At 52.4% G+C, this 25,615-nt stretch overlaps 1 protein-coding gene across 1 annotated transcript; it reads left to right on the top strand.

Annotated features, from left to right (window-relative positions):
• Positions 1-16,895: 16,895 nt before the first annotated feature.
• Positions 16,896-24,989, top strand: EIF4EBP1 (eukaryotic translation initiation factor 4E binding protein 1). Its single transcript, XM_075910710.2, has 3 exons — positions 16,896-17,154; positions 22,312-22,482; positions 24,578-24,989. Exons 1-3 carry the CDS (start codon positions 17,013-17,015, stop codon positions 24,607-24,609), a joined length of 345 nt encoding a protein of 114 aa, XP_075766825.1. The 5' UTR covers positions 16,896-17,012; the 3' UTR covers positions 24,610-24,989.
• Positions 24,990-25,615: the final 626 nt, after the last annotated feature.

Genomic DNA, 25,615 nt, shown 5'->3' with positions numbered 1-25,615 from the left:
CACCCACAGCTGCCCCCGCCGCAGCCAGCTGCCCTTATCTCCATCCTGCCCCAGGGGAAACTGAGACTCTGGGCCGGGCAGTGACTTGGCCAGGGCAGCAGGGAAAGGTTCTGACAGCACATTGAGCAGAGTCCCGATTTCTTGACTCCGCTAACTGGTTAACCGACTCCTGGCGCCACAGAAGGGCTGTGGCCGGATGGCAGGACCTCACGGCCACCGCTGGACCCCGTGGTTAACCGGGTAACGAGTTAATCCTTTCAACATTCCGAACTGCAAGCAAGGAAGACGTGGGCCCCAAATCCCGGGAATGACTGTGTGCAGGCAGCCCAGGCGGGAGCGAGATACCGACGCATGTGGGGGCGGCGAGCTGCCTGCCCAGGGGCCGTGTGTGGAGCATTGGCAGGCAGGGCCCATTTACACAGCACCTGGGAGGGTGACATGCTAGATCCGCTCCAGCTAGTGCCTGAAACTAGCCATGCGGCCACCACCCCAGAGCCCAGTCCCGCCACACCCTCGGGCTACGGACTCGGTGGGGCTGGCACCTAATGCAGCTGCCGCAGCATGTTGCTCTTGTTAGGTGCTAGCTCCACAGACAGGCTGGGAATTGCACCTCACAGCTGCAGAGCAGACGTACCCTGACCCAGCTGCCTGCCCGGGGAGTGTGCGCCGAGCGTGGGCCTATTGCGGGACCACCTGGACTCCACCCCCGGCGCGGAGAGCCAGAGCTGTCTGTACTGTGCTGGAAGCCAGGACGCCTGCTGGCTCCGCCGCTGGCTGCGTGACTTAGGCATGTCAGATAAACACTTTGTTTGTTTCTTTGTCAGCTGAGGATAGCGGCGCACACCCGTCTCCAAGGGCGCTTGTGACGCTCCATTAATCAACGTCGCTAATGTGGCTGGAGGTATTTGGGTGAAAGGTGCAATGAGCATGCAAATGAAATGACTACAGGTTGGACCTCTCTGACCCGGCATCATCCGTGCCCTGGCGTGATGTCAGTGAGCCGGGTGTCATTATCATGGGTGTGGCCAAGTGTCCCGCAATCCCATAAAGTTTGTTTACAGCCCCCAGTCCTGGCTCAGTGTTCTGTGCAGGTATTTAGCTCGAATTTACCCCTCCGTGGCTTCCAACATCCCAGCAAGCAGCAGCCGTGTTGGTGATGCTGCCAGACAATATTAACCTCCCGTAGTCCGGCAAATTCTCTGGTCAGGTACCAGACTAGAGAGGTTCAACCTGCATTCTTCTGTTATCTTCAGAGGCAGCTTTGTCTGTGCGTAAGCCTAGGCTTGTGAGTGAGAAACCTTCTACCGCGCACTCGACTCGAGTGGCCCCCACAGTATTTCATGCCCCGGGCTCAATCATTGTGAGTCTGTTGCTCCGTACGGCCGCGTGAAATCCATGGGGGGAAATGACAAGGAATTTCAATTTGCTCCAAGAAAAAGCTGCGACCAAGCTGTGTGTCGGTGCAGAGTCTGACAAAGTGACCTCAGCGCAAAGCAGCCCAGGAACCACATGATCCACTCCAAGATAGCACAACTGGGGACTGGCACTTACCCGAAGCACTGAAAGGGCTGGGTTCCACTTGATTGCTCCGGGCAATGAGAAATGCTGCTGACATGGGTTGGAAGGGCAAGCTGTTCTCACAGGGGACGCGGCGAAGGCTAGAAAAGGCATCGCTGCCTGGTACTTTCATTCCCGTTAAGTGTTGTGCTTGTTGCATGCTGCTAAAAGCAGAAAACGCTCTTGCGTGTCAGTGGAGAGGGGCAGGGACAGTAAATAAATAAGGCCGGGTGGAAAATTCCCAGCCCAGCAGCCGACCCACTGATGGGGGGGCTGCCCTGACTCCTGTCCCTCACCGAACCTTTCAGTCCAGGCGGAACAAGAGTTCCCGCTCTGTGCTCAGGGGGCAAGAGTGGCCCCGCACCATTGAACGAAACAGACTAATTCATGCTGGGGCCCATTTTCTTTGCAGCAGCGAGACTCAATACCAGCCTGGCCGAGGGTTCAAACCCTTTCCTTCCAGCACACTGGCCAGCAGGGATTCTGCTGCATGGATCCAGGCCCTTGTTTTCTGGCAACCCTTTCCAATGAAGAGTCCTGCGCTGGATGAGAGCGCATGCAAAAGTGCTTCCCCGAATCATTCCTCCCGGGGGAGAGAGTTCTTCAGAGCCACCCTGGGAAATCTCCTCTATAGCTGGGAGAGTTTGTCTGTCTTGTTGTTCGAGACCTCCTCCTGCACTGTCAGAGCTAGGGCCACCCACTTCGGTAGGCAGCTTCCTCTGGTTATAACTTAAAGCAGAGTTGTGCCAGGACAGTCGGATGTGCCTGGAATGGGATTGTGTCTCAGCAAACCAGACCGAACAGGGACAGAATCACCAAGCAGGTAAAAGGGGCTGGCTGGGGCATACCCCACCCTCCGAGACTGCTCCAGCCCTGAGCCTTACACTCTCCCCCCCCCCCCCGATGCCCTTTAGGGAGGGGGGCTGAAGATCTTCCCCATCCCAATTCATACATGGCTGGCTGTTCCCCTTGGTCAGGGAGCGAGGGGAAAGTGCCCAGTTTGCTGCATTCCTCACTCCGGCTGGGGAGCGCAGGGGGCAGATGAACCTGCACCTGCCCCAGCTGGGGGACATGCCCCCCTCCCTGGCTGTGCCCAATCAGGGCCGGATTGAGACCTTTAGAGGCCCTAAGCACTGAAAAGATGATGCCCCTCCCCCCCAGGTAATTCAAAATCAAACCAACACTATCCCGTAAAATCGCATTTTGGGGGGTGCCTAGTCTGCCTATTGGGTAATCCAGCCCTGTGCCCAACGGAGCGCCAGCAGCCATGGAGAGGCGTTTCTCACTTGGCCCCAGGCTGCTGTGGTGAGAGACAGCTGGGGGGGTCCTCTCCCCCCGGGCCAGCCTGCACCCCCACCCCCTCCTCCCCAGCCCCGCCCCGGAGCAACGATTCACACGACGCCTGGCCATTTTCATTGGATTTTCCAAAAGAACAAACGTGACCGGGGCCCCAGGCCGGTCCCCTGGTGACGTTCTGCTCTCGCCGCTTCCAGGAGGCCAGTGTCAGGGACCGTCGGGGGCAGGGACAGCAGATGGGGAGGAGAGCGTCACCCGGCGCGGAAGACACCGGAGTGTAGATCCGTCAGGGATGGATGCTAAAAGTGCCCCCCCACCCCCGTTTGCCAACAGACCGCGCCTCTCCCCGGACCCGCTTCCACTGCTCAGTCTTTGCAACATGGACCAAGATGGAGCTGGAGCCTTATTGTTGCTGTTTCAAAACCCACCTCCCCGGTCCATTGAGACGCGCAGTCAGTGGGTTAGTGACTTTTTTAGACACATCAAGCCTGAAAAATCTTGCCAAGCCAATTAACACTGCTCCCTGATTGCCGCGCGCAAGGGCTTCGTGCGGAATTTGCATAATTTCCAACTTTCTCATCAAACGAATTCTCCTCGGCTAACGTGTCTTTCCCGCATCAGCGGTCTGATGGGAATAAAGGCACGTCGGGGTGACACGTAGAAATGGGTTACACGGGGAATTTAAACTTAGAAAACAAGAAGCTAATTCCAGCAGGCTGAGCTGTTGCTTTGGATTTTGTTCCTGCAGCTCACCGAGGGCAAAACTCGCTGGATCTCAGACGGACACCTTTGTCCTTCGCTGTAGGGACGTCTTAGTGACCATGCCAAAGAAAAGAGCATTTCCATCTTTGTTTTTTCTCACGTGAGGGTTTGTGCAAAGAATTGCCTGGACAAATCTCTGAGTCACACTCTGTACGTCTGCGGTTTGTAGAAATTCTCTCTGAGGAAAGCCCTGGATTTCAGGGCCTGCGAGTGCGGGAGCTGCCTTAGCCCCCGCACCCCATCAGGTGATCCCCCTGCAGCAACAAGCCCCAGCGCCCAACATCCCCCTGCCCAGCTCTGGGCCGCACCCCATAGTTTGAAAACCAGAGCCTTAGAGTTCAGTTTCTCCTATGAGTAAAGGTGAGGCGAAGGGGGTTCCGTGATCCAAGCACAGGGCTGCGGATGGGAAGAACGGGACACTCTTCTAAGCGCCGACTCACTGCAGCACCTTGGACAAATCACTTGGTTTCTCTCTGCCTCAGTCTCCTAATCTGTAAATGGGGGGAATTTGGCCTTCTCGACAGGAGGGTCAGGCATGTAAATTAAGTCGCAATTTGCTCTGCTTATGACTTGAGTCCCATGCTCCTGCTAAGGGCTGTCCAAACACCACTGCGCAGCCGGTGTCCGTCCCAAGTCCTTTTACCAGGCTTTTGTCCTCGTGCACTAGTGAACATGGAAGGAGGGGCCAGTGTGTGTGAAGGGCCTTGACAGCCATGGTGCCCCGGAGCATTGCTAGCTCACTAGTCCACAGCGGCAGGGTTCTCGCGCCAACGGCGTGTTGCACTTTGCAGATCCAGGGAATCGGCAGGATCAGCTGTTTCTCCTGGGGCCTTGGCGCAGACACGGAGAGAGAAAGTCAGAGTTATTGTAGGGGCCCTGCAGCACTTCACCCTTCTCCTCCCAGGCTGGCATTGTTCTCTGGCCAGCCTCGGCAGGAGGGACACAGGGCAGTGGGGCACAGGGCTCCTGTTGTACTTCAGAGGCCGGGCCAGCCAGACTCTGCTCTCAGGTTCGGAGGGGAACCAAGAAGACACAAACGGCTTAATGCGAAGAGATGCCGGGTCTCTCCGATATTACAGGCGAGATACAGAGAAAACAAGAGAAGGTCACAACATCCCTTTGGGACTTCCCAAAGGAGCTGGAATTGTACAGGGGTGACTTTCGGACCTGGCTCAGGAGTTCGTCCTTCGCTGAGCCGGAGTCCCCAGCAAGCCAAAGGGATTTGGGACCTTCTCTTGTTGTCTCTGTATATCGCCTGTAATATCGGAGAGACCCGGCATCTCTTCGCATTAAGCCGTTTGTGTCTTCTTGGTTCCCCTCCGCACCTGAGCTCAGAGTCTGGCTGGCCCGGCCTCTGAAGTACAACAGCCCCGGAGGGAGCAGATCGAATGGCTGCTCCCCATACCCATTTATCTCCTAATTTCAGGGCAGCGAGACGAATCTGAGGCTCTTACTGATGCATTTGAAGTGTTAATGCGCTCAGGCGCCTCCCCACACTTTGCCTCGCGAAGGCAAACCGGTGCCGTGGCTGAGCGAGGCCTTTTACACTCACACAAAGGCAGCGAGGGGCCCGGGGTGTCCCCGAAGCGGAGCAGGTGTCCAGCAGGACCAGGGGACAAGGAACCCCACATCACAGAGTCACCAGCACAACCGCTCCACACGCGCTCTTTGAACTGTGCTTACTGGCCTGGGAGGGGTACGCCTGTCCCTTGGGCAGCTGTCCAGGAGAGATTCCAATGCCACCCGGCTGATTAGCAGAGCTCCCAGGGGTGTTTCTCTTGGTGTGGTGCACATCCTCACATGCATGAGTCCAAAATTTATTCCACACACAGATGGAAAAATGGGAGAGAACGTGGGTGGGTAGCCCAGAGCTCACCGCCCAGCTTGCAGGGAAAGGCTCCTGCTGGCTGAGCACGGACGTCCGCCACCCATCCAGTAGCCCAGTAAGTGGAGTGCGGGGTGAGCCGGCGGAGACGGGGTGTCTGGGGAGAAGGCAGCAGACGCGGGGAGGGGATGAAAACTCGAGCTCCTTCTTGCACCGAGAGGGAAGGTCGACATCTGGCCTTCTCCTGATTGCCAGCTCCTCGAGGAGCTGTCCGTGGTGCTGCCGCTCTCTCCGCCAGCCAGCCCCCGCCCTGCGCAGCTTGGGGTCTCCAGGGGAAGCGATTGCGGCTCTGCGCCCCAGCTCCTTTGATGGGGCCTTGATCTGCTGCTTCCTCGGCTGCTGCTCTAGACTGTTGGGGGAACTGCTCTGGCGCAAGGCCTGGTCCACCCTGCCACGCCATCGCGTGGGTACGGGGCCAGCTAGAACGTGCACGTGCAAAGTAGATGAGCCAAGTAGCAATGCACGTGGCTTCCCGGCCTCCATTCCGTGGCAACGTGGCCCTCAGCCAGCCACTCCTCTCCTTCCTGAGCCCTGGCTACCCTGGGACTGCCAGCGGCTCCGGTAACCCAACCCAGGGAAGGCACAAGGGAACGGGCGGTCAGGCCCATGCATTCCTGGCAGCGCCTCACCTGACAGCAGGGGCCACCGACCCCTAGATCGGGATCTACTGGTCGATCCTGGAGCCTCTGACAGGTGATCCTGATTGGTTTGGCCCAGAGGCTCTCAAGTGCCCCTGCCCCCTGTGCAACTCCTGCCCTTTGCCTTGGAGCTGCCTGCCCCCCCATCCCCCACACCCCCGCTTGGTGGGTAGGGCAGGGAAGAGGAGGGCGCTGATGTCAGGGTGCCCCCTCTCCCTCCTTGTAATCTATCTCCATAGAACGGGGAGGGCACAACAGGACTTGGGATGGTGCAGGGCCAGGGCAGGGGGGAGCCTGACTTAGCCCCCCAGCACCGCCTGTGGTAAGCAGTGTCCAGCTGAAGCCTGCATCCTGACCCCCTGACCCTGTCATGAACCCCCTCCTGCACCCCAAGCCCCTAGCCTTCACCCCCCCCCCCACCCACCCAAACTCCCTTACAGAGCCTGCACCCTGAACCCTGCCCCAGGCTCAGCTCAGAGCCTCTCTCTGAACCATTTCCAATCTATTCACGTCCTTTCTGAACTGTAACCCTCAGAACTGGACACAGTGCTCCAATAGCCCTCACATCTGTGCCAAATGCAGAGGTGTATAGCTCCCCTCCTCCTACCCGAGATGCCCGGGGCTAGGAATCTAAGGATCACGTTACCCCTTTTGGCCGCTGGTAGCTCATATTCAGCTGATTGTCCATCAGGATCTCCGGATCTTTTTCAGCCTCCCTTCCCCCATCCTGTAAACCTGGCCTTGACTTTGTTCCTTTGTAACTTCACATGGAGCCATATTAAATATGAATTGTGTGCTCGTGGCCTGCTTCCCAAGTGATCCAGGTTCACACCTTTCTCTAGGAAAAGGATCATGTCATCTTTTATGACCTTGGTTTAATATTCTCGTCAATCCATGCCTGGTAATGTTCCATTCTGTTCTCGCCACCTGGCTGCATCGTTGCTTTCAATCCACCAAGGTCCCAGACCAAGCTTGCTTGCAGTACATAATTTGGCCACTAGAAGTCTCAGTGCTATAAGGAGTTCTAAGCAGTGTGTGGTCCCTGGTAAGCAAGAGAGACAAAGCTGGAGCTGAAGCTGGAGCTGCATATGGGTTTGTACTTTGTGGCAGGGGTGTTAATTAAGTGTATTTGTGTAAACATGTAACCACTGGATTTTTAGTGGTTACATGTTTACATGCAGTGGGGGCAGGCAGGAGCCAGCACTTGTCAGGTTAAATGTATATCTGTAAATTACAGATTTAAATTTTCATTTGTGTCTGTCTTTTCCTCCCGTATCAAAGCTTTGGAAATGAACCCTAGTACCCAAGCATTTCTAGTTCCTTGTACTTGATAATCCCAACATGTGGAATCAGTCGAATGTTAATGCTCCCAAGGAAATATGAGTCTTTGGCTATGGGGGGACGTTTGATAACATTGGGATTTGGGGGGCTGTGATTAGAGTCACTCGTATAAACTGGCATCATTTCCTAACGACACATGTGATCTCATTAGAAGCAGAAAGCAAAGTAAATGGTAATTTGTTAGAGCTTTGCCTTGCACTCTGTAGTGTGGAAATAGAGGGCTGATTAACCCACCCGCATAGATAATTCCTTGTGATTATAGCCTGCTGCGAAGGAGTATTGTTGGGTGCTGATCAGTCTACACTATTTGTGGAAAAGAAAACCCAGAGACAGACAGCAAAATTAATGGGGACAGGCAGTGTCTGTGGGGAAGGACGACAGAATGAAAAACCTCCAATTACTGAGTCTGGAAATGAAAAGGATAAAAGGGAATAGCAATGTATGAGTTACTGGGTGAGCTTGAGAAATCCAGTCGGCTGCTTCTCTTCCCTTCACCTCATGGAGCTGGGCAGTAATGGAACAGGACTGAGACTCCTGGATTCTTACCCTGATCACATCTCTGTGTCACCTTGAGCAAGGCACTTCAGTTTCCCCCATCTGTTCAAAGAGGTTGAAACTTACGTATTTTGCAGGAGCAGTGGTTGTCAAGGATAAATTCCACTATAAATCACAAAATATCCCCAGGCAAACTGGACAAGAGCAAAGTGTGATTCTCCATGCAAGTGCCAGAGGGCGCTAGATAAAGCCAAGATGCAACAAGTTTCGATCAGTCAGAGGAAAAGCTTCTTTAGGCATGGTATGTTGTTAACCTGCGGAACTCAGTGACATGGGATATTACTACAGAGCTTAATATATTTTTTTAAAAATTAGACACATACGTGACTAAGAATGGCACCTAAAACTCCAGTGACTGCTATGAGGGTTGATTAATCCCCATGCTTCACAGACGAGGCTAATCACCATATAGGGTCAGGAAGGATTTCCCCTTATTGGTCTGTTGTCCAAGTGCACTAGGTTTTTGCACCAGAGTTTTGCTTTTGATGAAATGTCTGTTAACAGTCACTAGAGGAGAAGGACCATTGGTCTGTTCAAGGAGAGCAATTTCTATCTTCCTGTTATGAAAACAAAGCATTCGACTTAAAGGGGGAGGAAGGATTGGCTTGATCTGTGACCCAGGAGATGTAGGTTCTGTTCCTAGCTCAGCCACAAGTTGCCTTTGTGACCTTGGGCAAGTCACTTGCTGCTTCTCTTCCCCATCTGCGAAATGGGGCTAACAACCCCTCCGTTGTCTGTTCTGGCCAGGTCAGTATTTCAGGCTTCGAAGGACACAAATGTAATACTAAACGTGTGGCCCATGGAGTTGCTTGTCTGGCAGATGGCATGTGGCTGTGCCATTCTGGGGAGCGGCCAGGAATCCCCTTTCTGGGCAGGGAGCTGTATTTACAAAGAGCTATTGATGTCTTCCTGCCCACGGTCTTGTTTTTCTTGCAGCCTGATTGTGGAACGCAATGTGCCAGCTGTGAGATTTGTTTTCTGCTTCGCCACGACTTGACCCTGACAGCTATGCACTGGCAGGAGCTCTGCACGGCACATGGTACCTTCTGCAGTTCCCCCTCTCTGAAGAAGTGGTCCTTAACAGCATCCACGTGGAAGCACAGGAGTTGTTTGCCTGCCACACGGCTGGCTCTGTGCCATCCAGAGCTGGTTACGTTTGAGCTACTGTGACCGGAGAACCCTGCCATACACAGAGCTGGTTTCCCAATGCCCCGGGGGGAATTTCCCTGTTTCAGATGCAGCGTACAGACCCGCAGCTGAGGCAATAGGCTCGGTTTATGTCAAGACTCTTGGCGGGATTGGTAATTGGAATGGAAATTGCCGTGATGCCGCAAAGCATAGAAACTGGCAGGACATTCCCAGGTACGTTTTCCAGCGGATGTCTCGTACTAAAACAACGAGACAGGGGCTGCCAGGTGGACTGAGTGGGTAGGTGCCAGGCCCATGCTGTAGCAGTGAGGGAAGAACCCGTCCCGGGAAAGTTGCTTTTTGACACATGGACGGTGGCTTTTCCCTCTGTTTGAAGAAGGCTGGGGTGGGAGGCGCTATCTCATGCTGCTTTGTGTTTTCAGACTTTGGGCCTGATTAGGCCCCGGTCGGAGTCTTGTGTCCAGTTCTGGGCCCCACATTTCAGCAAAGATGCGGAGAAATTGAAAGAGTCCAGAGAAGAGCAACAAAAATCATAGAATCATAGAACACTAGGACTGGAAGGGACCTCAAGGGGTCATCGAGTCCAGTCCCCTGCCCTCATGGCAGGACCAAATACTGTGTAGACCATCCCTGGTAGACATTTATCTAACCCACTCTTAAATATCTCCACAGATGGGGATTCCACAACCTCCCTGGGCAATTTATCCCAGTGTTTGACCACCCTGACAGTTAGGAACTTTTTCCTAATGTCCAACCTAAACCTCCCTTGCTGCAGTTTAAGCCCATTGCTTCTTGTTCTGTCCTCAGAGACCAAGATGAACACGTTTTCTCCCTCCTCCTTATGACACCCTTTTAGACACCTGAAAACGGCTATCATGTCCCCCCTCAATCTTCTCTTTTCGAAACTAAACAAACCCAGTTCTTTCAGCCTCCTTCACAGGTCATGTTCTCTAGACCTTTCATCATTCTTGTTGCTCTAAAAATGATGAAAGGTCTAGAGAACATGAGCTAGGAGGGACGACTGAAGGAACCGGGCTTGTTTAGTTTGGAAAGGAGAAGACTGAGAGGGGACATGAGAGCGGTTTTCAAATATCTAAAAGAGTCTTACAAGGAGGAGGAGAAACATTGTTCTCCTTGGTGTCTGTGCACTGGAATCTCATCCTGGTCAGTGTCCCGACGCCTGGATTTAACCAGCGCTGGGAACTGTGAACAGGGGTTCCCCCTATGGGGCCAAGAGACGGGTCCAGTGCAGGCTGAACCCTTGACAGAGCAGCGGGCACCCGTGTGTGTGAGTGAGTACAGGGTCATCTCTGACTACCAGAGCGCCTCACACCGCCCTCCTCCCCCCCCAGCACCCCCTGCTGGCATCCCACAGAACATGGTGTCCCGGTCAGAGTCACCCTCCCCAAAGCTCTCCATGGCGTGAATGTCTCCCGGGACTATGGGCCATCCTGGGTCTCCCTCCCGTCCATGCCAAGGGCAAGCCCCTGCCTTCGAGCTGCCATGCACATCGATACCTAGCGACCCGTGTGGGGGCGAGAAGAGAACAGAGCCAGAACAAGACACCCCTGCACACGTCTCTGGCCCTGTGAGAGCCGAGGAGGATGAGCCCTGGCGCACGAGGCTCGTCTTGAAGCCAGCTGGAGCCTGCAGCGGTGAGCGAGCACCAGTCCCTGTGCCGCGCAGAAGGGGCCTGCTGCTCTGTTCCCTGCCTCTCCCAGCACCCCTGCTCATGGATTGACACAAGGCACGACTGCTCCGGCGAGGCTGGGTTCAGAGCGGGTAAAGAACCCTGCTTGAGGGCCTCCTCTCGCTTGCACCTGCGAGCTCCCCGCTAGTCTGAGCTGGGTAAGCACCAGGGCAGTTATTAACGGACACCTGCTAACCGAGGCCGTTTGGCCCCAGCCTGGTTCTGGGGGCGTGATCTGTGGGTTCTGAGAGGCTCCCTCCCATCCCACGAGCATCAGAATTCATGGAGCACTGCGGCCTGGGTGGGTCCATGCAACAAAGGCCCTTTTGCTCTTTCCTTGTCCGTCTCTGGGCTGGCGTGTTCAGAGAGGACCGAGCTCTGTGCACGTCTCACTAGCCAGGGTTTAGAGGGACTCGCTTTCTGCTGCTCAGAGCGAAAATATCCCCCCACCCCGGGCCAGGTTTTCAGTTAGGGTCAGAGAAAGCCGCCTACTGAACTTGCTGGTCCTAGCTCCTACCGTTTGGGGGAGTCCTTGACCAGACAGACAGACAGACAGACGGACAGGCAGGCTCTCTCACAGGCTGTAGATCGGTACTTTCCCTCCCAGGGATGGGAAGGGAGAGAACACAGAGGATGTTGGGCTGTGTGGCCAGATAGGGGCGCTGTTGTGACACACAAAGGGACCTCTGCCTTGCTGGGCCAGAGTCCGGGCTGCCGAAGGCAATTGGGGGGGGCTTTGCTCCCATGGGGCCCCAGGGCAATCCCTCTGGGTGCGGCATGTGGATTTAAACTCCCCCCACACTGCCACAGTGGTGGCTAGACTGCACTGGCCCTCTGCACGGGGGGCCCCGACTCACCCCTGCAGCCACCGCCACCGGTTCAGAGTCCAGGGAGCAGCGACACCCACTTTCCACTGGTTTCGATGATTCAGCCCACAACGAGCAGGAGTTTGCAGCCTTGGGCTCTTTGACCGTGAGCTCTTGCACACAAGGACCCGGCCTTCCTGAAAGCACCTGGCCCCCTGTGGGTGCCATATAAATAATCATACAGATGCCCTCGCAATCTCCCATTTCTTTGCGAAAAAGAGTTTACCAGCATCCCGCTGTCCAATAGGGCATCTAATACCTCCCGGTCACCTGCCCGCCTGCCCCATGCTTATGGGGGCATGTGACAGCCACAGGCACAGCAAGCCACCGAAAAGAGGAGGGATCTTGCCCTTCGGTCACTTGTGAAAGCAAGAAGGGCAGCCACTCCCAAGGCAATGCTGTAGGCTCTAACGCTGCACCATCGTGGGTGTGCGCTCTCCTGCTGGGGTGGGAGCGGCTCGGCAGGGTCCGGTTATTTCTTTCATACCTTGTTTTTCCTTTCTAAAAAGTATTTAACAGAAAAACAACACATGCCTTTGCTAAACACTGCTGCCCAGCTAGTGTTGGATCCGCCCACATTCCTGCATGTTGTGCATCACAGCCAGAACACACAGAGACACTTCTCACATCACTTCTGGGCATGCAAGAATGGGACTCAGACCCTGAAAGAGAGTCAGACCCTAGCCCGGCTCCCTTTGAGGCATAATGTTAGGCATGCTGCCCCCACAGCTCCCTTGTGGCTGGGAATAGGCAGGATTAAAACAAACAAAAGGGAATGTTTCTTCACTCAGTAGCACAGTCAACCTGTGGAACTCCTTGCCAGAGGATGTTGTAAAGACCAGGACTTTAACAGGGTTCAAAAAAGAACTAGATATATTCATGGAGGTTAGGTCCATCAATGGCTGTTAGCCAGGACCGGCAGGGATAGTGACCTTAGTCTCTGTTTGTCAGAGGCTGGGAACGGGTGACAGGGGAGGGATCACTGGATGATTCCCTGTTCTGTTCACTCCCTCTGGGATGGAAAACAGGACACTGGGCTAGATGGACCTTTGGACTGGCCTGCACTTGAAAGTTTCCCTGGTAGAGTTAGTTGACTTGGATAGAGTTAGTCGACTTTTTAACAAATTAGTTATACCGCAAAATAACCAAGAACGGACACAGAAATAGCAATAAACAGGTGACTTGTACTAGTCTAATTATTCCATTTCTTGCACATAACTACTTTCATAAGTATAAATATGCCAACACAACTGCCTGCACGGGAGTGGGTTGTACTGCATTAGCTGTACTGAGTTAAATGAAGCAACACAATTTCATAGTGTAGGTAGGTAGAAGGGAAGGAAGGAAGGAAGGAGAGAGGGAGAAGGAAGGAAGGAACTTTTCAGTGTGCGTATTGTAGTCTGTTAGTAAAAGCCTTTTACAGCTCTGGGCCAGTGTCTGCTGTCATGTTTGTCCCTTTAAACGGTCTCTGTCAGGCCAAAAATGCAAAGTCGTTTCCAAGGGTGACAGACAGTAGCTGACACCTTTCCCCTTCCGTAGGTTAGCCTATCATTTGGGCATCCTCATCTCCATACGTCCTAGCGGCAGTTGGACCCCACAGCTGCCATGCAGAACGCCAGCCGGGAGAGTTGTAAGTGGTGGCCAGGCCAGCTGTGTGGCATCGATTTAACGAATCACCTCGTTTGCATGAATACAAACATGTGGCCAACCTTTCATCAGCTTGCTAAAGTGCCAGCAGGCGGGCAGGGGGCCTGCAGATGGACCGGCCCCTTAGGGAGAAGGGCTGAGCTGGAATCGGAGTGGCAGGGTGGTCCTGCAGATCGTGGCTGCCAAATGACTCACCACAAGAGGGGTGACTTTGCTCCAACGCACAAACACTGTTCATCTTAGTCACCTGGGGGCGCCAAGAAAGCTTTAATCCTAGACATACCCGGACACCAAGCAAAACTGCAGACTTACACACGGCTGCTCATCACATCTTCTGGGACTTGTGTGTGCACAGCCACTCACGGTAAGGGACCAAACTCAATAACAACACAGTTACACCCAAAACACACCTGTATGCGCACCCACACACACATACCCATGTGTCCGTGCATGCTCACACACCTATATACACTGACATGCCTGCATGCTAACATCCAGGCATATACACCTATCTCAAACACACACAAAACAAAAAACAACAAGGAGTCCTGTGGCACCTTAGGCTACATCTATGTACTTAAAAACTGGAGCATGTCCCCTCTCCATCTTCTCTTTTCCAGAGTAAACAAACCCAATTTTTTCAGTCTTCCCTCACAGATCAAGTTTTCTAAATAACCTTTTAATCCTTTTTGGTCGCTCATCTCTGGACTTTCTCCAATTTGTCCACATCTTTGCAGAAAGGTGGTACCCAGAACTGGACACCAGTCCTACTGAGGCCTAATCATCGCAGGATAAAGCAGAGGAATGACTTCTCATGTCTTGCTCGCAACACTCCTGCCAACGCATCCCAAAATGGTGTGAGCTTTTTTGCAACAGTGTTGCACCATTCACTCGTATTTAGCTTGTGATCTACTGTGACACTGCCCTCTCCTCCCCCCCCCCCCCATCTTTCTGCAGGACCCTAGACAGTCATTTCCCATTTTGTATGTGTGCAACTGATTGTCCCTTCCTAAGTGGAGCACTTTGCATTAGTCCTCGTTGAATTTCATCCTATTGACCTCAGATCACTTCTCCAGTTTGTCCAGATCATTTTGAGTTTTGACCCTATCCTCCAGAGCACTTACAACCCCACGTCTGCATCACAGTGTCATTAAGCCATGCTCAGCATTTATCTTGAAACTAGGAACCACTAGGTCAGTAACAGATCTGTGGGGCATCAATTCTTGGAATCGAATGTGGGTCTGACCCAGATCCAATCTGAAGTGAGTGTTCAGAGTTGTGGGATCCCTGCTTTTGATTCAGAGATTCCAAAGGGATTGTTGTAAGCAGCTAGCCAGCCAAAGAACGTCTCTGAACTAATTCCTAGAGTAGATCATAGAAAAATATTGGACCTCGATATAAATATTGTAGTGATGGAGAATTTGCCAAGACCCTGGTTAAAATTGTTCCAATGGTTAACTGCTTTCACCATTACACCTGATTTCCAGTCTGAATTAGTCTTGCTTCAGCCTCCAGCCCTTGGATCATGTAATATCTTTCACTGCTAGACTGAAGAGCCCCTTGTTAAATATTTGTTCTCTGTATAGGTATTTCTAGATTGCAATAAAGTTACCCTTTAACCTTCCCATTCTTAAAACTAAATATGTCTATCACTACACAATATCAAGAGTAGCTCTGTTACTTTCTACCAAAACAACAAGGAATCTGGTGACACTTGCAGAATAACGAATTTTATTATGGCATACGCTTTCATGAAAGCATATACCATAATAACCCTGTTAGTTTTTAAGGTGCCACTGGTTTGATTTTCACTACAAGGCATGCTTTCTCATCCTTTCATGGTTCCCCTGGCTAGTCTCTGAACCCTCTCCAATGCAGCCACATCTGTGCTGAACTATGGGAACCAGAACTGGACACAGTATTGCAGCCGCCGTCCCACCCGCGCCAAATACAGAGGTAAAATACCCTCCTACAGTGTGGTGGTGAGTACTGTATGAAATGCAGAGGCAGAGAGAGAGAAAGACTGGCGCTCTCTCTGGTACTGCCTTTTGTGTGAGTCGCAGCATTTGTTTGACTCCATATGATGCTGATATTGAATCAGGAATTCCGGAAAGGGCCATTTGTGGTGCTTTGTGTCAGCCTCTCTCTCCCGTCACCTCGACAGGTGAGCTTTCAGCGGGAATGCAGGTTCACGCGTTTGTGACACTCATCACCCGCCAAGCGCCCAGGGGAGCAGGCTGTGAATTCTATCACTGCACAAATGTCTTGAGCGGTGCTGAAGGCCTCCCAGGAGGACCACCCTTGCTGTGGCTGCCTTCTCGGGAGGGACGCAGGGTGTGAAGTGCCCCGCTGCAGGAGGAAGCTGGGTAGCAGGAGTGGGGGCACGGTTAGAGGGGAAATGGTCCCAACGCGCTCATCGCATGGGAGCACACTGTGGGACAGGCGGAGAACCTCTGTCGCAGAAATCCTTTCTCAGCCCCCTACCACCAAACCAGCCCACGGCCATGGCAATGCCTGGGAGGCTGCTCCCAAACCTGCCGTGAGGGCGGGGGGCTGGACTCGATGACCTCTCGAGGTCCCTTCCCGTCCTATGATTCTATGATTCATATTGCCCAAAGGTATTTCCTTCCTTGCCCTGCTTTGTCTGCCGGGACTACAAAGCCCCTGGGCCGGACTGGGCGTGCAGAGTAGCAGCAGGCTGCCACGCGTCCTACTGGCACGGGGCAAGGGCTAGTGGGGGCAGGGGGACGAGTGATTAGGGAAGGGTGATCTGCGGGGGGGGGAATTGGCAGGGGAGGGGAGGGGAGACATGGCGCTTGGGGAGAGGCTGGGGTAGCAAGAGGAGCCGGGGCAGGGGAGAGGAGCAGGCTGACGGGCAGGGGGATGGGAAGGGGACGGACTGGCAGCAAGGGGAGGAAGGGGGATGGGAAGGGGAGGGGCTGGGAGGAGAGGGTGGGGCTGGAGGAGGGAGGGGCAGTTGGAGGAGGGGGCGGGGCTGGAGGAGGAGGGAGGAGCAGTTGGAGGAGAGGGCGGGGCTGAGGAGTAGCCAGTGGGATTGGAAGGGGAGGGGCTGGGAGGAGGGGGCGGGGCTGAGGAGTAGCCAGTGGAATGGGAAGGGGCGGGGCTGGAGGAGGAGGGAGGGGCAGTTGGAGGAGAGGGAGGGGCTGGAGGAGGAGGGAGGGGCAGTTGGAGGAGGGGGCGGGGCTGGAGGAGGAGGGAGGGGCAGTTGGAGGAGAGGGCGGGGCTGAGGAGCAGCCAGTGGGATGGGAAGGGGCGGGGCTGGAGGAGGAGGGAGGGGCAGTTGGAGGAGAGGGCGGGGCTGAGGAGCAGCCAGTGGGATGGGAAGGGGCGGGGCTGGAGGAGGAGGGAGGGGCAGTTGGAGGAGAGGGCGGGGCTGAGGAGTAGCCAGTGGCAGGGGAAGGGGCGGGGCTGGAGGAGGAGGGAGGGGCAGTTGGAGGAGAGGGCGGGGCTGAGGAGCAGCCAGTGGCAGGGGAAGGGGAGGGGCCTCAGGCGCCGCCGTTGCCGTGGTGCCGTGCGCGGGGCGGAAGGGGCGTGGCCGCCGGCTGCTTCCGGGCGGGCGCGGGCCGGGGCAGGGGGCGCGCGGCGCTCGGGCAGCCCCAGTCGCCATGTCCGGGAGCTGCCGCCAGGGCCACACGCCGAGCCGGGCCATCCCCGCCAAGCGCCTCAGCCTTCCCGACGGGGCCGCGCTGCCGCCCGGCCACTACAGCACCACGCCGGGGGGCACCGTGTTCGGCACCACGCCGGGCGGTGAGTGGGGCGGGGCCCCCCGGGCGGGACCTCCCCCCCCCCCCCCGCGGAGCCGTGAGCGGAGCGCGAGGGGCCGGACGGGGCTGGGGGTTGGGAACGCGCCGCTGCTGGAACTTGCCCCGCTGCATGTTTGGGGGGGCGCCCAGGGGGCCCGTTTAGAGCCCCCCCCCCCCGCCTGCCCGCCGCTGCCTCGTGCGCACCCACTTCACCAGCCCGTAGGGCGCTCGGCAGGGAGGCGGTGTCGCGGGGGGGGGGGGGGGCGGCGAGAGGGAGGGTGCACTGTGCAGAGGTTGGGGACAAAGGGGGCCCGACGCAGGGATAAAGGGCAGTAGGATGGGGGTCCCGAGACTGGGGCGCTCGTAGGTGCCAGAGGGAAACAGGCGGGGCTGTGCCCACGGGGGTTAGCACCAAACACTGGTTCACCCAGGACACCTGTTTCCCTACGTCCAGCCCTGAATTGAATAGATTCAAAGTTCTGTCAAATGTACAATGTAAATAAGTGGGTAGGAGGATTTTTTCCACTAATATTACATGTCAAGTGACCTTAGGAGGTGCATGTAACAATAGTAGTTTTTTTAAAAAAAGAAAAAAAAGACAGAAGTATGAAGATTAAATGGGTGTGTTTAAAAACAACAACAACAGTTGGGCTAGCCTGAGAGAGTCTTGGCACAGAAACTGAAGGTCTTAGTTTCAGTTGTGCTAGGTATCCATTTTGTGCTCTGAGAGCGCAAGCAATAGGAATTCTTAAACATTAGGCACCTCTTGCAACAATTGTCACAAGTTTAGGAGAATTGGGATCAACTGATTATTTTCCAATACATGTTCTGCAGTATATTTGTTAGGGATGCTAAGTATCGGTTAATCGAATAGTCGAGTCACCTCATGAATTCTTATCCGTTAGTTGACTATTCTCTAGTCCCCGGGGGTGGGGCCGGCAGCCACTGTATTAGAGGCAGAAGCGTGGGGTACCAGGAGGGAGCTGGTCTATGAGGGGAGCCAGTTTAAAAACCAGCTCCCCTCACAGACTGGCTGCCTGTTACCCTGTGCAGCTGCCTCTGATAAAGAGGACGTTTCTCAAAATATCTAATCACTAGTAATAGCCTTTATTTTCAAGAATCCTGTTTAGTTTCTCAGTGATTTGGATAATCCAGAGAATGAATATTTTAATGTGTGCTTGTTTTTAAGATTTGAAAAAGTAGGGTGAGTTTAAAAGCTCCATATCGCACTTCAGTTCTGCTTTTATCTGTTAACTTACATTTTATTGCTGCTAGTACTTACCATATGTTTATGTTCCCATGGCTATTCTTAGAATGATTAACAATGGAGTTTTAATCTCTCTTTCCCAAGACTACTGTCAATAGACTCTAAAATAAAATTCCTTCAAATCTCCCTTTAAAAAATGTGAATTAAGCAAATACTAACAGTTCTTAACACAGATCAGCCTCACAGATCTTTCCTGTGCTGATCCATAAACCAAATAATTATTATGAAAAGGCAATTGCACTTCACTGTTCAGTAAGCTTTCAGGAGCAGAGACAGTTCTCAGGTGCATTCCTATGTTAAACAAATGCTTGTTCGTTTGAAAGGTTTAGGTGTAAAAACCTTTAGCAAAATGTTACTGTTTATTAACACGTGTACAGTGAAGCATTGTAAACAATACATCAGGTTGCACTTCAGAATAAAGGAGCAAATGTAATAGGGCATGGAACACCCATTTCTAATTTTAAAGAGCCAAATATTATACTCTTTAATCTCCCAAACAGTTCCATTGATTTCAGTGGAACTGTGTGGGGAATACAGTATTTAGTGCCAAAATCAGAAATCTGCAGTAACCGGTTCAGCCATTGGTGCAAATTATCACGGTTCCATTGGTGTATTAGAGGCCTGATCTACAGACCTAAACTTTAGGTTGACCTAGCTGAGGGACATAGTTAAGCCAACCTAAGCACTGGTAGAGACACTGTTAGATTGAAGGCAGAATCTTTAATTGGGGTACTGTCTTCACGATAGTAACATAGCTGCAGCTGTGTCTGTAGCACAGACATATCCCAAGTCTAGTGCTGAGGAAGTTTGGAAGCACAAATGGCTTTCAGAAAGCATTGTCCTGTAATTTAAAAGTGGTTTGCCTAATTTCGGTAAGTTCAAAGCCAGCTCAATATGTGTTTTCTTCCTTTACCTTGAGTGAAAATGAGTTATGGGGTGATACTGGAATGTGATTTCTCAGAGAACATGAGAGAGCTAGACCTGAAATAGTCATTTTAGTCTCTTGTCAGTACTATTGCAGTGAGCTTATAAGGTTTTGAATGATTTATTAAAGGCCACTGATTAGGATGCTCTTCACAGCTCCAAGCTTCTGCAGGCTCTGTAATAGGCTTTCTGCAATAGGCTAATCTTCACACTGCAGAAAGAAAGGGAAACAGTTTGGTTTTTCAATCACTGCACACATGCGAGGCAGCTCTTCTTTGCTGCTTGCTCCCCAGTTCTGACTGTAGGATGGCTCCACTAAGACAGAGGAGCTCTACCTGGATTCACTCGTCCTTAGGTGACCCTGAGAGGCACCACTGGCATCCCTCACCTCCACTGTAGACTGCTGTTGTCCGTGAGGAGCTCAGAGCGGATGGTTTTGAGCATCCCAGTTTGGTTGCTGGCAGAGGGATTTGCCAGTATGAAGAATGTTCCTGCAGTGTACGGTGCCTGTCCCCTTCCACCCATTGCTAATGGACTTTGGGTTGGCAAGACCTCGCTGTGCCGGGGTGCTTCCAGCTCAGTGTACTTACACTATGCGAACGGTTGTGGCCCGGAGGGGCTTGGTTACCTCTTCCATCTTGGCCGGGAGAAGTTGAGAGAATAAAGTACGCTTGGCCGTGCGGTGAGACTGCTGAATGGCCCCTAATATGGACCAAAGGCAGCAACTGAAATGAGGAATGACTCTCTGATGAGTTTGGCAGCTGGGGTTCCCCTGCAGGCTGTCCCTGTAAGGGCCTGAGCCTGCGTTCCTTGTGTGTCTGGGCTGCACAGGGACCAGACAGTGAACCGGTTAGAGCCACTGGGCTTTGGAAGACAGAAACTGCTGAGCCAGAATCTTGTTAGCACTTGCTAGGATTTTGTAACTTGCGCATCGCTTCCAAGCATTGTCAGGGTGCCCTTAAGAAGGGAGCAGTGGGTGAGGATGCGATTTTTTTGTTCCTCTTGTCTTCCAAGACCTTTGATCAAAGTATCACAGCTTCCTACTTCCAATGAACTTAGTTTGATGGGAACCCTAACAAGGACCAGATGCCTGTCCTCCAATTACACAGTGCAGGGACATGCTCAAATACAGCGCTGGGGGCAATACAAAACCTCACAGAGAGCAAGATTGACCAGAAGCTTATAGAAGAGAACTTCTGCCAGTCAGAACCCCTCCCCCATGCATGGCTGGAGCTCTGTTGGACAGGAGGGGAAAGCCACGAATCAGCTGTCCTGGGGCAGGGAGTAAAGATTGTTTTGCAGAAGCTGATGCGGGGTGTTTCTTCAAATGGTTCTTATAATATGGAGAATTGAAATTAAGATTTTTAATGGATCGGTTTTGTGTTTCTCCTGATGGAAGGGGTCCTATGTATGAATTCTGCACGTCCGTGCATCCCCTTCTAAGACAACTGTTATAATAAATCAAAGCATGGAATACAAGTTATGTAGTTTGCTAAGCAATAGCTCGAGGCATGTGACTGTGTGAATGAATGTAAGCCAGGAATGTACAGTTCTTCCAAGCCTGTTATGAAATGTACTCATAATACCTAGTATGCTAGCTGAGTTCTAGGAACCCTGTCCTTATTCTGTACGTCTTCCAGCTACCAAAGCCTATAACTGTGGGCTAGGGTTGTTTCTTTACCCAAATCCTGATTAACTGCACTTGTCCTGGAGCATAGATCAGAATTGGAGATGTTGCTAGTTAAAGTCCACTGCCTTGATCTGCAGAAACTTATCACAATTATCTTCAATTTTGAAAGGGTTCCAATGTCTTGGAAATTATGCTAATGAGTTTCCTCAACATTTAATATCTAATTACACGACTTTACAGACAGGCTCTGGAACATGAATATACCTAACATTCCAGGAGGGAGATTATCTCTGATTTCTTGTATACATGCCTACCACCAGCAAAGAACATGGGAGCAAATGGGGATGGGGGGGGGGGGAGGCAGCATTCCTTGATGCTATTTGGTTGGATGGGGGTAGTGTATTAAATGTCCAATCCTGAAATGAGATGTTGCAGCCCTCCCCTTGGAAAGCTGTTTTGAATCGTTTCTATATTATGGATGTTGTCTCTTTGGAGAGAGCTTTTTACTCTGGTTTGGTATTTTTCCAATATCAGATGCCTGGGCAGGGAATGGGCTGCTCAGTCTACCTACAGTGTTCCTTTCTAATCCCTGCAGGGAGCCTTAATTCCCCGGTTTCCTCCAGGTTTGCTTTCTGCCAATTAATAAAGATGTAGTTTTATTCTGTTCTAACAAAACAGCAACAATAGGGTGAGGTCCTATCACCACTAACATACACTGCAAATAAAATGAGTCAGCTGCCTTGTGTTGATTTAGTTATAGAATCCTGACACATATAAACGTAAGTTTTCTGAGCTGGGCAGCCGAGGAAGACCACATAAAGGCAATGCCTCCATACAGGAATCTCTGCTCTGATAACAAGCAAAATCTGACTTAAAAAAAGAGGCAATTTTAATTTCCTGATCTATCTGCTTAGACTTGTGGGGTTTCATAATTATTGTTAACCTCAGAAAAGCATGTGACATGTATATCCTGCAACCACAAGGGAGAGAAAAGTTTAAATTTTAATTTGATTTTTTTCCTAGTTCTTTCAGGAGCCTCAGTATTATTTTCATGTAGCCATCGTAGCTAGGTTTTCACTAGGAAGCGGTGTGTCCTAGTGGATTGAGCACTACGTTCTGGGTCCTGCATTCTGCTCCTAGTAAGTTAGGGCTTTGACACTTGTTTTCCTTGTAAAGCATACTGAGATGTCTGGATGAAAAACGCTATGCAAGAGCTGCTAGTAATTTAAGTTGCTGTAGCTGCTATTGTCTCTACACACTGTTGCAGGTATGCAGTGACCATAAACATCTACATATGGCCATGCTGAAAGCTGACAGGATGTCCTATTTTCCTCCTCTAGGCACAAGAATTATTTATGACCGGAAGTTTTTGATGGAATGTCGTAATTCCCCAGTTGCCAAAACCTCACCTTGTGACCTTCCAGACATTCCAGGTGTCACCAGTCCAAATGTGGAGGAGCTGAAGATTGAAAACAACCATATCCACAACTATGAGGAGAAGGTGGGCATAGGTGAGTGGCACCCCCCGGCAAAGCCTGAAAGTAACTTGCAATCTGCACATGTACAGATTGGAGCCAGCATATTGTTAGAGCAGCAAGGGAGGAACTGATACTGTGTTGAATGGCTACAGGCTAAATCAAGATTTTCTGGGGTTAGACATCGTTCTTACACCAGCCTCATTGCCGTAGTGTGAGCGCCTTCCGGTGGTGCGCTAAGTCAGGGGTCTCCAGCCTTTTTAAGCGTGAGATCACTTTTTGAATTCAAGTTCAATCTAAGATCTACCTCAAACCCAAATACTCTGGCCCCGCCTCCTTTGTGCCCCTTCTCTGAGGCCCTGCTCACTCCCACCTCCCTCACTTTCAACAGGCTGGGGCAGAGGGTTGGGGGGCAGGCTCTGGTCTTGGATGAAGGGATCTGGAGTGTGAGAGGGGCGCTGAGCTGAGCTTGGGCCAGGCCATTAGGGGGCCAGAGGGGTTCTCAGTGCAGGCACTGGGAGCGTGTTTGGATTCAGGGCTAGGTCAGGCGCTTGGCGTGCAGGAGGGGTTCATGACTGGGGTGGGGTTTCGGGATGCAGACTCCAGCTGGGCACTGGTTACCTCAGGTGGCGGAGCAGTGGAGTTAAGACAGGCTCACCCCTGCCCTGGCCCTGCACCACTCCCTAAAGCAGCCAGCGAACTCCCTCCAAGCCCTGTTGTGCCCCCTCTCTGCTCTGTGGAGATAGGATACAGGGTGGGAGAGGGCACCTTGACAGCAGCCCCCTCCTCATCTTTCCCTCCCTGCACAGAAAGCAGGAGGCTCCTGAGGGGACAGCACCAAAGCAAAGGGCAGGAGCTGGAGAGCAGTGGGGGAGGGGCAGCTGAAATGCTGGCACTTGATAGCCTCTTGGCCAAACCAGTCAGGATCCCCCATCAGAGGCTCCAAGATCGACCAGTAGATCCCAATCTACTAGTTGGTGACCACTGCACTAAGTGATGTGATTAGCAGTTGTCATTGTTCCTCTCCCTGTCTCGTTCATATTAACTTAGCAGTGATAAAACATACTGCTGGATTAACAACTCTGGAGACTGATTCCTGTCTGGAGATCGCGTGCAGCCAAGCTTTGCATGTTCCATCTTTTGCTGATGTGCTTTTTCCTTGCATCAGAAGGATATGGGGATGAAAGGGGAATTGTCTGTGGCCCACACAGTCCTTGACCTCTCTGCAGAGATGTCTGCTTACAAGGACCTTAAATTGCATTGTCCGTTTTGTGATATGGGCACGTGTCCTCAAACTAACACTGGGTTGAGTTTTCCAACTTAGCCAAATGTTGCTCTGTATCTCACTCCCTCACATCTCGTATCAAAACCAATCACCCTGCAAGCCAAAGTAAAATTTGTTTCTCTTCTGGCTCAGTTTGGTACCCGCAAAGGGTCATCTTCTGCATCACTAGCAATAAGGAGTGTAACAGCTCTAGCTTGCAGTGTTCATGTCGCTTGCAGTGGCAGGGTAGCTGTGGTGGTTCCAGCATAGCAGAGAGGCAGGGTGAGTGAAGTGATGCCTTCCACGGGTCAGCTGAATAATAGCATCATTGCTGACACTGGCATCCGATCAAAAGCAGCAACTATAATAGCAATCAGACATGCATCACGCTGTGCTGACTAAAATGGCATTTGCCTCTTGTTGCAAACAGACCCATATTTGTGATCCAATATATCATAGGAAAAATATAAAAACCCACTTCTCGTTCTGTGGATTTTTTGAGTAGTGTTCCAAAGGAAGGGTGGAAATCTCTTGTCAGATCCCTCAGATGTAGCGTGTCTCCAAGGCTCTGTGCGTTGGCGGAGTGCCTGCTGGCAGAGGAGATATTGTTTAGAAGGAGAGCAGAACATCAGCCCAAAGATGAACTGGTTTCCCCCTAAGATCAGAGCAAACTGTTCCCTCTCTCAGCAGTTCCCCTGCAAGACTCAATCCCTGTACGTAGCAGCCTGAATCTTCCTCCATTCCTGATGGTTATGTCCAGACTTCTATGCTCTTGTGAGGCTGCCCATCTTTGAGTGTCGAGTGTTTGCAATTTAACTAGGACGTCAGCAAGTACTCACCTACATTTTCCTGGTTTCTTTTCTACAGGTGAGGAAGCTCAGTTTGATATGGACATCTAAAGTACGTGCCCTGAGCGTGTTTGTCCGGTGGAGGATGGGCCCTCCACATGAGGGCTCCTGCCAGCTTGGCTTCTAGAATAGCCGTGCTTTGCTGAGTGACTCGCTCTTTCCTACCAAGGGCAGTCTGTTCGCTTTGACCGAGAGCCGACACGTCCTGTTAGGTGAGGACAGAATGTATCAATTGATTCACATGGGTGTCAGTCCATGTATGTGGCCCCTGCAGGAAATGGGCAGCGGAGCGAGAGAGGAATGCTCTCGATGTTTTGTTTCAAGTTTCTTTGCCTCTGTTAATTGGCAATATCAATACTGTACAGGGGACTGAACTGTAATAGCGGGAGAAATAAAATCATTTGGGGTCTCCAGGTTTGGGGATGAAAGCAGCAATGTGGGTGTTTGGTCCTTGCTGACTGGCAAGCAAACTGCTGCCCGTTACGTGCCAGGAAGGGATACGAGGGCAGTCCCACAAATTGAGTTGCCCTTGCAGGGGCTTGGCCATAAGTGCTCCAAAAGGACACACAGGACATTAAACCTCCTGATGTGCCTCGGGGTGCAGTCCCCCCTTGCTGTGCCGGAGGGTGGTCTACGATCTGACTGAGTACATGCTGCAGCTCATGGCCCCTCTCATGTGCTCCAGGACGTGAAAAGCTTTCCTTGAGCACCTATGGGAGGGGAAGAGCTCTCCCCTCCTAGTAACGTCTCATGGGGCCTCATCCTCAGCGCCTCCTAGACATCCCCAGCTTGCCACCTGTGCCAACGGAAATCTCCAGCTGCTCTGGCCCTTGTCCGGAGCACATCTGTACACATGCCCCACTGCATCCCCTCCTGTGCCTGCCTGGCTCCCCTGACCCAGGCTGGCAGGACCTCTTGCCCCAGGGGAGAGTGAGGCGGTACCCTAGCCTGCCAGGGATATGGTAGCTCCTCGGTGGAGCTGTGAGCACAAGCATGTTTGGGGGCGGTTCACCAGTTTCTCCCAACACCAGACCCTTCTGCGCTGAGAGGGAGACCT

Source organism: Pelodiscus sinensis, chromosome 28 (assembly GCF_052426305.1).
Source record: "Pelodiscus sinensis isolate ZL-2025 chromosome 28, ASM5242630v1, whole genome shotgun sequence".
In the NCBI taxonomy this organism is placed as follows: Eukaryota; Metazoa; Chordata; order Testudines; family Trionychidae; genus Pelodiscus; species Pelodiscus sinensis.
This window is presented reverse-complemented; position numbering and strand designations above follow the sequence as displayed.

What these genes read in the sequence shown, in the direction of transcription:
- EIF4EBP1 (XM_075910710.2), top strand. Translation starts at nt 17,013, where the DNA reads ATGTCCGGGAGCTGCCGCCAGGGCCACACGCCGAGCCGGGCCATCCCC. An exon ending in GTTCGGCACCACGCCGGGCG is followed by an intron (nt 17,155 to 22,311) that starts GTGAGTGGGGCG and finishes TTCCTCCTCTAG; the next exon opens with GCACAAGAATTATTTATGAC. An exon ending in TGAGGAGAAGGTGGGCATAG is followed by an intron (nt 22,483 to 24,577) that starts GTGAGTGGCACC and finishes TCTTTTCTACAG; the next exon opens with GTGAGGAAGCTCAGTTTGAT.